The sequence below is a fragment of the Schistocerca nitens genome, chromosome 9 (assembly GCF_023898315.1).
Source record: "Schistocerca nitens isolate TAMUIC-IGC-003100 chromosome 9, iqSchNite1.1, whole genome shotgun sequence".
Lineage (NCBI taxonomy): Eukaryota > Metazoa > Arthropoda > Insecta > Orthoptera > Acrididae > Schistocerca > Schistocerca nitens.
Genome location: NC_064622.1, coordinates 329309242 through 329321270, shown reverse-complemented (window position 1 = coordinate 329321270; position 12029 = coordinate 329309242). Strand labels below are relative to the sequence as shown.

Sequence of the window (12029 nt, the reverse complement as noted above, 5' to 3'; positions counted from 1 at the left end):
AACAGTGATAGATATGACAATAACCGACCGCCACCACAAAATGCGCCAATTGCGCAGCCGTGGCGGCCGACGCAACACAACGTGCACATAGTGGAGGTCAATGACACAGAGCAGCCACGCCCATCCACTAGCAATAATTCAACAAACTAGATGCGGCCGAGATACGCTCTCCATCGTCGGCTACGGTTTGGAGTGAGAGCAGCCCGACACAAAACAAAACACCGAAAACAATCTGTATCCTTAGGTATAATGACGGGGTACAGATGGGAGATGAATTAATAACCGAACCATCCACGTGCATAAAGGAACACAAGGACAATGTACAAGTGATAATAGAAGTTAAAATTAACAATATTGATGTGCAAGTGGTCATAGATACAGGTGCTACTGTTAGTGTTATGAGTATGGACTTATTCAAGGTACTGGGGAAGGAAAGGCGTATGCTGACTTTTCCCGTGAATAATTGTAGAGTCACTGGAGCCATAAGTGCACAGCGACAAATAATTAAGCTCCAAGTGCGGGTAGAGATGTATATAGGGGAAGAAGCCATAACGAGCTCATTCCTGGTAGTAAAGGGTTTAAAGGTAGCCTGCATTTTGGGGGTAGATTTTTTGAGAAAGAGGGACGCAATAATAGACCTTTCTCGGGGAAAATTAAGTTTGATGAATGCTGGTAGGAGAATAGAATTTTCCATGCTTAGATCTGAAGAGGTACCTGTACCTAATTGTAACGCCATAAATATAAAATGTAGGAATCAATCGATACTACATTTAGACAATTATTGTCCAGGGCAGAATCTCTATTATCCTGACGTACAAGGTGATCAATCAAAGGCGAATATGGATATATTAGTGAACAAAATATCACAGTCCGAAAATTTAAATTCAATTCAACAGAAGGAAATAGTACAGTTATTATCTAATTATGCAGATGTATTTTCTGAACGACCAGGAGTTGTTAAGGGATATCAATACAAGATCGAGGTAAAGCCTCACAAAACTTACTGTCGAGCCTCATACTCCATTCCTTGGTCCAAGAAGGAAATAGTAGCTAAGGAAATAAGAAAACTGACCGAGTGGGGAATAATAGAACCGTCTTTGTCCCCTTATAGTAGTCCATTGGTGGCGGTAGCAAAAGCTGACGGACAGGTACGGTTAGTACTGGATGCAAGAGACATAAATGAAATCATTGTACCTGTCAGGACTCATCCGGAAAACCTTGATGAGCAACTTCGAAAATTCCATGGAGTGCAATATTTGACATCTATTGATATGAGAAGTTCTTTCTGGCAAATTCTACTTACACCCGAGTCGAGACAATATACTGCATTTATATTTGGGGGAAGAAGCTACCAATTTAGGGTACTACCTTTCGGCCTAAATGTAAGTGCAGGAGTTTTCATAACAGCCCTTGACGCGGTATTGGGTCCGGAGTTGCTGCAAAGGGTGACAGTATATGTAGACGATCTAGTGATTGCCACTGCCACCTGGGAGGAGCACGTAGAACTACTGAGTAAAGTCTTAGAAAGGTTTAAGCAAGCAGGGGTAACAGCGAATCTTGATAAATCCAAGTTTGGACGTAATCAGATTCAATTCCTAGGTCACATAATAACACCACAAGGCATCAAACCTGACAACAAAAAACTTGATGCAATTCGTGGGTTTCCTAGTCCTAGAACTAAGAAACAGCTCAAGGCATTTATAGGTCTAGCATCCTTTTTTAGACGATTTGTCCCGAACCAATTAATGAATAACGAGTCGTTATTGAGCCTGTTGCGTAAAAATGCGCACTGGGTGTGGACAGACGAATGTCAACGCGCATTTGACGCTATCAAAAACGCCTTGGTGAATGCAAACATATTGCGACACCCAGACATGACAAAAGATTTTTGTATAGCGACAGATTCGTGTTCATACGGTCTGGGTGCTTGTTTATTTCAGTGGGAAAGGAGCAACGACCCCACAACAGTAAAAATAATCGAGTTTGCCAGCCGCACACTAAGCAGCTGCGAGAGAGCATATTCTGCTACCGAATTAGAGGCTCTTGCAGTGGTCTGGGCGGTAAAGAAATTTAACTACTATATCTATGGTAAGGAAGTCAAAGTATTCAGTGACCATCAGGCTCTGAGCTATTTAATGACTTGCAAATTATACCATACCCGCTTGCTAAGATGGAGGTTAGCATTACAGGAATATAAAATTAAAATCATGTACCTAAAGGGACAAGATAATGTTGTGGCAGACGCTTTGCCGAGGCTTCCACTAGGGCAATCCTCAATGTCAAATATTTTAGAACAATCGGAGGAATATCGAATACTCTTGGTACAAGATAAAGTACATAGGAGGGACTTTTTACACATGTGTAAGAATATGTCTATATTGCAGGAAACTGATCCGATCTGGGGAGATATAATTAGCAAAATTAAAGAAGGAACCAATCTTAAAAGTGTTCAGAATTTCAAAATAGTAGATAATATTCTGTATTATAAAACAAGTGTGTCAAACGACCACGGAGTCGTGTGTATACCACAACAGGCTATCCCAGCTGTAGTGTGGCACACGCATTTAGCATGGGGTCACGCTGGGATAGGCAAAACAATAAGGATTTTATCCAAATTCTGTTATTTTAAAGGGATAAGCCAGCAGACTCGCACCATTATCAGGACTTGTCCTCTGTGCCAAAAGGCTAAGTTTCAAAATAAGTCCACAAGGTTTGAACTGCATCCTATTGTGCCTCATCGACCACTTCAATTAGTATCTATAGACATAGCAGGACCCTACCCACGAGCCAGGGGTGGATTGAAGTACATTTTAGCGGTGTATGACCTCTTTTCAAAATATTTAAAAATATACTGCCTTAAATCAGCCACTGCTCGTGGAATAGTGAAATGGTTAGGCAAAGAATATTTTATACAAGTAGGTAAGCCTGAAGCGATAATATCGGATAATGCTTCATATTTTACAGGCCATACCTGGAAAAACTATTTATATGAACAAGATATAAAGCGTATACTAATTTCCCGCTTTCACCCACAAGCAAGTTTAGTAGAGAGAGTATTTGGAGAGTTAAATAAATTTTGCAGGTTATACATTGCATATAAGCACACAAGGTGGCCAGATATGATACATAAGTTTGTCGAAATTCACAACGCAACCCCGCATGCTTCTACGGGGTATCCACCAAATGAGATATTAATGAATAATAATCGAGCTCTGAACGAGTGGCTGGCACCCTTGCCTAAGGTCCCAGTCATTCCTGAGCCCAAGGAAGAGAAGATAAGAAAAGCGGGATGCAACCTTACCAGGTGCGCCCAGAAAAGGACGGAAAAATATAATCGACATGTAACGAATAACCAAACATTTAATGTTGGGGACTTGGTGCTCTTACGCAATCATCCTAAGTCCTCGGCATCTTTGAAACAGAATAGCAAGTGGCAATTGGTGTATAATGGACCTTTTAGAGTAGTAAGTGTGCCACATGAGTGTAGCTATCTCTTAGCAGATCCCCACTCAGGGAGAGTACGGGGACTGTATCCGCGTAAGGATGTAAAAGCATTCCTACAGTAAAAGACTAATAGTCCTATGCGGACACCGTTCCTTTGTAAACAATGAACATTAATAAGGTGTACTAGTGTAGGAGTGTATAGTTATAAGAATATGATTGACTTTTTTCATGTGTGTGGATATTTGTGTTATGTACTCTTTTAATTTGTGTTTAATTTGAGATATTTCTTGGCACAATCCTTTATATTATGTGTATCTATGTGTAGCTGTCAGATTGACAGATCTGAACCCGGAACAATATTAGTAATATAAGGCCCTGAGAACTTTATTATCTCACTAGTGTTATCACAAAATAATGCACCCAGTAGTGACCCGAGAGCACCACGGGAGGCAACCTTGTTGTAAATTTATGTAGCGTAAAGAAACTCACAAAGAAGCTTCAATTGAAGCATGTGCAGATTCAATCAATAAGAAAGAGCTAGCCAGATACGGTCCAAGTAAATTTTCGCCTACAGAGACTTCACTGTGGTTACGTAGGACGTTGATTGTATGTACGTAAATCTTACACTCTGGTAAAAGGTTACGAATGTGCTGTTGCAAACAAATTCAGCAGCGGACATTGTAAATAGAAATAAATAAACTTTAACAAAAGTGTAGTATTGTGCGGCAGAAACACAGTGACAGTCACTGATAAAGAACTAGCACAACACGAACAGTGAACCGATAACGGACGGTGGATAAACCTAGTGTCAAATTTTAACCTTTTGTATGTAAAGGGACGCTAGGAAAGAGCGTGTGACTAATGACAAGTCATGACGGTGGAAAATATTGTGTGCCCATAAAAGTGTACTGTGACAATGAAACCTTGTGCGAACCAGACTAGTGAAGGCCTACTGAGTAATAACTACCACTAATTGTGTGCGTTCTTTCCCACAGCAGGAAATACGGATAGTATACTGTTTGTGAACTTGTTGCATGTTTCCTGGAGCACCGCAAGAAGACGTCGCACGGGCGAGCTGGTATCCAACGCGTTCGGCTATAGCAGCTATGCAGCGGCCACAGCAGCCCGTAGCAGACCAGACAGCCACGCCCGTACGCGCCGTAGCTGTCAACGATGGGGCGGTGACCTACACGAAGTCAGCGCGCCGCGCCGAGCGCCGCACCCCACCGCTCATCAAATACATTATTGGCTTTTGAAATGTTTACATAAACTGAATAACATATTAATGACTTCATTTTGATAAACATTGAACATGTACTATGTACGTCCGTAATTGATATATCCTAGGACAAGTGACCTTGTAGTGTATCACAAGAAAAATAGTGATATTGTGTAATTGTGTAAACCCGTTTGTGACAAACTGCAAAAATACTTCAAATGAAAAACTGTTAATATGGACTATAAACCAACTGGGATGGCTGGGCTCCGGCACAGTTTTGCCCAGGTTTCCTGATTGCCTACGCCCAAATGGGGGAGCCATGTACTTATATAATCCTGGGGCTAATTACAAGAGCCATTCCATAAAACATACAGAGGTGTAAAGAGCGTTACTGGCACCATTGTGTCAAAGTGTAAAACCTCTTTGCCAAATGCTGCCAGGGGGCAATGTAACGTTCCCTGGCATTTTCACAATTTATTTGTAACATATACGCCGATCTGGGCAAGTTATATATATATATATATATCTTAATATTACTGAATGTGGTATGAAATATGTTTGTTATTTTTATTATATTTTTTTGTAACATTTCTCTGTATTAGGATAGGAAATTTCTATATTATGTGAATGTAAAAGTGTCAGTATTTGCGGTATCAGCGATATTTGCTAGAAATCGATTTACAAAGAAATGTTAATAATCGTAATAGTCGTGCCGTTGTTTATCTTTGGCATGTGGAGACTCTCTGTCGTTGTATGGACAGAGCAGCTAGTTGTGTGGACAGAGCCGCTAGAGTGAGGAAGGGTCAGTTGTGGACAGAGCAGCTAGTGTGTGGAAGAGTCAGTGTGTGGACAGAGCCGCTAGAGTGAGGAAGGGTCAGTTGTGGACAGAGCAGCTGAAGTGAGGAAGAAGTGAGGAAGTGTTAATCCTTGATCGCTCTAGCAGACGCGATGTGCAGCTACGCTCGCGCCCATTAGACGCGCCTGATTCATTAACCCGCATTGTGGGCACTAAAGGTTGTGTATGCATCGTGGTTATCCAGCAGAGTTAAGATGTACTTCTTTTGTATCTGTCGGGACTTTGCCGCCTTTAATCAAAGCGTACGAATTAATGTGAGTTGACTTGTTGTTTGGGCTAAATATATTAGTATTCATTAAAAGTGTGAATTATTTATGTAAATGAGCATGCCCACGTCATCTATAAACCACATGCGTAATGTAGTAGGTTTGATCAGTGATAAATGTCGGCTTGGCAATAATTAAGACATTTTCTGTTAATTAAAATATTCTTGTGTTCTATGGCTAGTGCCGGGATAAAAGTCAGTAAAAATATTTCACAAAAAGAAAAACCCACTGCATTCTGGAAAGTGTATGCCAAGGCCGAATGATTTAAGAGACTCAGTTCTTATCCAGATAGTACTATCCAATTAATATGAGTGCATGTAATAATTTCCTTTAAATGTACGTAATCCTTAAGAAAGTAAAATTTGTTTTTTTATTACCACACGTAATGAAGAGAGTGGTTCTACAACAAAGTTCGCACTAAGGCAAATTAACTTTTAAGCAAGAAATAAAATTATTTCCTTTTTTTTTATTTCTACGAAATTTCAAATCATTCATTCCAGGAATTTCGTTAAAATGGCACCCAGCGTGAAGCTCGATTCAATTTTAAGAGAATATCATACTGTATCACCATCTTCCCTGTACTCCACTGTTGGCACTGCAGACGATAGCAGGTAACTTTCTCCAGGCATTCGCGAAACCCAAACCTCTTCAACGGATTGCCAGATGGTACATCATGATCCATCACTCTAAATCACTCGTCTTGTCATCCATTCTCCAGTGACCACTACTAACTGTTTCACGTTACATAGAAGTGCACGGGAACTTTTCAAAAGATGGTGCATATAAGCAGGAATTGGCGCAGACTCACGTAGCAGCGACGACGAGTGCGCCGTCCGGCCGGAAGTCGAAGATGCGGACGGCCTGCGGTCCACACGAGTAGCTGTAGCCGTAGTTGTACGCCGAACCTCCAGAGGGCGCCGCCGCGATGTTGCCCACCTCTAGTTCCAGAGACGCCTCCTCTGGAGCTTCGAACGTGTACGCGCAGTCCGCTGCAAAAATGAAGTCAGCTACCTACAAAAGCCGTTCAATAAATAGTGTCTCCAAAACTTCTGAAGATTAATTCATATGTACCGGGTGTCCCTGCTTAGAATCGTCCGCAGCATTTTCTCTAGTGTTTCGGCAATATTTACAGAATTTAGTTTTTCCAATGCATAGCTGCAGTCAGCCCCAACAAAACTGACAAATAGCCTGTTGGCCTCTGTCTCGGGTTCTTCCGCTGACCCCATTTCTCTGACGTTTCGCCAGCTCGAGTGGTTGGCATTTTCAGAGCTTCACCCTCCATTGCTTTTGGTGGAGTTGAGTTCTCGAATGCAGATTATACGCACCTGGCGCACTAACGCCAAGGGCTTTCCCGTGGTCATTGCCGCTGAGGTTCTCCCCACGTGAAAGTCCTTGGACGTCAGTGCCCTAGATACATATAAATGGGAATATTGAGACACCCCAAATGTCTATTTTTTGACAAAACAGTTACCTGTGATTTAGTACTTTGAACATCTAGGCCGATCATGGTATAGAGAAAATCCATATGTTCTTTCGTTTCCTGTGTTATCATGCAGCTATTGTATTACCTAAAGAAAGAGAAACCCCACATGTACAAAAGATATGAGCTTTCTCAAAATTCTGTGTTTTCAGCACTGTTTTAAACAATAGAATAATCGATATATACCTATAAATGACAAGAAAATACGTGACCTAAAGCGATTTCAACGATTCCTACTAAAAGATGAAATCATCCAGAACTTCTACACTGCCATTTGCAACTGCTCAACACGTGTCAAAGAATTAACCATGTGTGGAGTATAATTGCAAAGAGAACGAAAAATAGTTATAATTTGCTTGATTGTTGGCTATTTTACCAATGAACTACGTGTTACGTAAGTATATGAGCTTATTTATTACAAAATAATGAGAAAGCCCACATGTTCACCAAATAAATTTTAACGTCAAGAAAACTTATCATCTTACTTACAGTGCATTGTCTTTCTTCCTTCTACATCCATTGCAATGAAAAATGAGAAGAAAACCGAATTTCAGCATAATTTTAAGACCTGGAATTTTTTATATGTCCTGTTAAGGTTAGTTTTTTTGCACATGTCGAATTTCTCGGAATTCCCATTCATATAGTCTGCGGCCGCGATCTCGATCCCTGTCCACCACCATCAATGGAGAGTGAAGCTACTCAGCTGGTAAAACTCCAGAAAAATCACCAAACGAACATCGGTCGAAGAACCCGAAACAGACGGCCTCGAAAGCCTTAACAATTTTCAAACAAATACTGCTCATCACTTTATCCGTACTTCGCCTACCGTCGACAGATAGAGCCGGTTTGTTTCCTGTGGCAAACAAAATGATTTCTAAAACGCAATTTTATATGTCCATTCGCTAGAGCGGCCCCAAATAGTGTAGTGCGATATTCGTTTCACCAACACGTATTAACAACGACAGTGAACACGAGGAAAAACCAGTAGGCCTACTCCAGCAGCGACCGAGCAGCGCTGCCGCATGGCGGTGCCGTAAGTGTGGGCCTGGCCATTGCCGGCGTGATGAGCAGTATTTGCTTCAGCTGACTCCAGCTACATATCGGAAAAGCTAAATCGTAAATACTGCTGAAATAACAGAGAAAATTCTCCTACCGACTCTTGGGAGGGACACACTGTATACTGGGTGAACATCAATAACACGGACAAACTGCAGGGACGGATTCCTGACTGGAAATGGAAAAAAAAAAGGTCCCGCGAACATGTGTCCGGAAATGGAGGGTGCACATGCAACGACGAAAAATCGCTCCGGAACGCAGTACAGAACTGTATCGCCTCCATGTCGCAACTGATGAACAATGCACGCGTTCGCACGTCGCATCATGAGTTATCGCATTGTGTCGCACGTTCCGACCTCTCTCCGAATAGCGTCATAGGCGTCGTGAATACGCTGTTGAAGAGTCTACAGATCTAGAAGCAGTTCAGCATCCACAACGCTATTCAGATGCCGTCAAGAAATACACTCCTGGAAATGGAAAAAAGAACACATTGACACCGGTGTGTCAGAGCCACCATACTTGCTCCGGACACTGCGAGAGGGCTGTACAAGCAATGATCACACGCACGGCACAGCGGACACACCAGGAACCGCGGTGTTGGCCGTCGAATGGCGCTAGCTGCGCAGCATTTGTGCACCGCCGCCGTCAGTGTCAGCCAGTTTGCCGTGGCATACGGAGCTCCATCGCAGTCTTTAACACTGGTAGCATGCCGCGACAGCGTGGACGTGAACCGTATGTGCAGTTGACGGACTTTGAGCGAGGGCGTATAATGGGCATGCGGGAGGCCGGGTGGACGTACCGCCGAATTGCTCAACATGTGGGGCGTGAGGTCTCAACAGTACATCGATGTTGTCGCCAGTGGTCGGCGGAAGGTGCACGTGCCCGTCGACCTGGGACCGGACCGCAGCGACGCACGGATGCACGCCAAGACCGTAGGATCCTACGCAGTGCCGTAGGGGACCGCACCGCCACTTCCCAGCAAATTAGGGACACTGTTGCTCCTGGGGTATCGGCGAGGACCATTCGCAACCGTCTCCATGAAGCTGGGCTACGGTCCCGCACACCGTTAGGCCGTCTTCCGCTCACGCCCCAACATCGTGCAGCCGGCCTCCAGTGGTGTCGCGACAGGCGTGAATGGAGGGACGAATGTAGACGTGTCGTCTTCAGCGATGAGAGTCGCTTCTGCCTTGGTGCCAATGATGGTCGTATGCGTGTTTGGCGCCGTGCAGGTGAGCGCCACAATCAGGACTGCATACGACCGAGGCACACAGGGCCAACACCCGGCATCATGGTGTGGGGACCGATCTCCTACACTGGCCATACACCACCGGTGATCGTCGAGGGGACACTGAATAGTGCACGGTACATCCAAAACGTCATCGAACCCATCGTTCTACCATTCCCAGACCGGCAAGGGAACTTGCTGTTCCAACAGGACAATGCACGTCCGCATGTATCCCGTGCCACCCAACGTGCTCTAGAAGGTGTAAGTCAACTACCCTGGCCAGCAAGATCTCCGGATCTGTCCCCCATTGAGCATGTTTGGGACTGGATGAAGCGTCGTCTCACGCGGTCTGCACGTCCAGCACGAACGCTGGTCCAACTGAGGCGCCAGGTGGAAATGGCATAGCAAGCCGTTCCACAGGACTACATCCAGCATCTCTACGATCGTCTCCATGGGAGAATAGCAGCCTGCATTGCTGCAAAAGGTGGATATACACTGTACTAGTGCCGACATTGTGCGTGCTCTGTTGCCTGTGTCTATGTGCCTGTGGTTCTGTCAATGTGATCATGTGATGTATCTGACCCCAGGAATGTGTCAATAAAGTTTCCCCTTCCTGGGACAATGAATTCACGGTGTTCTTATTTCAATTTCCAGGAGTATATGTATGTTAGAGAAGAAATTAACAACTCCAGCAATAAAATCAAATCAATATGGAATGTTGTTAGAAGGGAGACAGGAAAAGTAACCACTGTGGTAGGTAGTACTACTGTTAAAGAGAATGAGACCATCTTAACCAACAGTACACAGGTAGCCACTGTATTTAACAATCACTTCTTAAGTGTAGGAGAAAAAATTGGTGAGAATAGTTCAAAAGAAAAAGGCAGGCAGTACATGGAAGAGCCAGTTTTGAAAAATTTTAGTCAGATTAAGTTTCATCTAACAACCTCTTGTGAAATAAGGAAAATTATTAAATCTTTCAAAAATAAATGTTCTGTTGGAGTAGATGACATCTCTGACAAGTTATTAAAACAATGTGGAGCAATTACAGCTGATTTTGAGTCACATATGTAATGTATCACTGACTCAGGGTATTTTTCCAGACAGGTTAAAATATGCCATTGTCAGGCCTCTCTACAAAAAGGGGGAAACCACAGATGTCAATAATTACCGGCCAGTATCCTTGCTTACAGCATTTTGAAAAACCTTTGAGAAAGTGATGTACTCAAGAGTGGTTAGCCATCTCAACAGTAATGGGATACTTCACAGTTCGGATTTCAGAAATGCTATTCCACTGAGACAGCAATATACAATTTCACTGTCCACATAATAGAGTCTTTAAATAGTAAAATGCCAACAGTAGGAATATTCTGTGACTTATCCAAAGCGTTTGATCGTGTGAACCATGACATTATGTTAGAGAAATTACAATTCTGTGGTATAAATGGAACAGCATATGAGTGGTTTAAGTCATATCTACAGAACAGGAAGCAAAAAGTCTCTTTATATGCTTCAAGTGATTCAAAGGAGTTTGCCACTTCATCTAACTGGGGTGAAATTACATTAGGTGTTCCACAAGGTTCGATCATGGGTCCCCTCCTGTTATTGATATATGTGAATGACCTCCCTTCTTACGTGAAACAAGACGCTGAACTGACACTGTTTGTTGATGACAGAAGCATAATTATTGATCCAGCAAAAGGAAGTCCAATAGAAAATGATACAAATAAGGTCTTTGGAAAAGTTATTAATTGGTTTTCTGAGAATGGGCTGGCTCTAAACTTTGAAAAAATACAGTACATCCAATTTTCTGTTGCAAAAAGTATAATTCCTTCAACAAACATATCAAAACAAGTCAGTATCCATGGTAGAGCATACTAAGTTTTTGGGTGTACATATTGATGAGAATCTTAATTGGAAAATTCATATTTTGGACCTACTAAAGCGACTAGGTTCAGCAACTTTTGCAATGACAATAATTGCCAATTTTGAAGATGTAGAAATTAGTAAGCTAACATACTTTACATACTTCCACTCTCTGATGTCATACAGAACAATATTCTGGGGCAACTCAACACTTAGGCAAAAGGTTTTCACTGCTCAAAGAAAATAGAATAATGTGTGGGGTTCATAGTCGCACATCTTGTAGGTATCTGTTTAAAAGGTTAGGAATTCTTACAACTGCTTCACAGTACATTTGCTCAGTAATGAAATTTTTTCTCAACAACATGGATCAGTTTAAAATCAACAGCGACATTCATGATTACAATACCAGAAAAAAGAAAGACCTACACTATCCTTTACTTAATCTATCTTTGGCACAGAAAGGGGTGAAATATGCTGCTATAAAACTTTTTGATAAATTACCAGATGAAATAAAATGTCTGACAGACAGCATTAATAGTTTCAAAAACAAATCGAAATCATACCTCCTTGACAACTCCTTCTATACCATAGATGAATTCTTGAATATGAGTAAATAAATC

The 12029-nt window shown here is 42.4% G+C and overlaps 1 protein-coding gene across 1 annotated transcript in view; it reads right to left on the bottom strand.

Moving 5' to 3' along the window:
* The window catches only part of LOC126203384 (clathrin coat assembly protein AP180-like), a 186611-nt gene that overhangs the window by 83679 nt on the left and 90903 nt on the right, over positions 1 to 12029 (bottom strand). The window contains exon 3 of the mRNA XM_049937682.1: positions 6594 to 6774. Within this exon, the coding sequence (XP_049793639.1) occupies positions 6594 to 6774 (181 nt within the window). The remainder of the gene's footprint in view (positions 1 to 6593; positions 6775 to 12029) is intronic.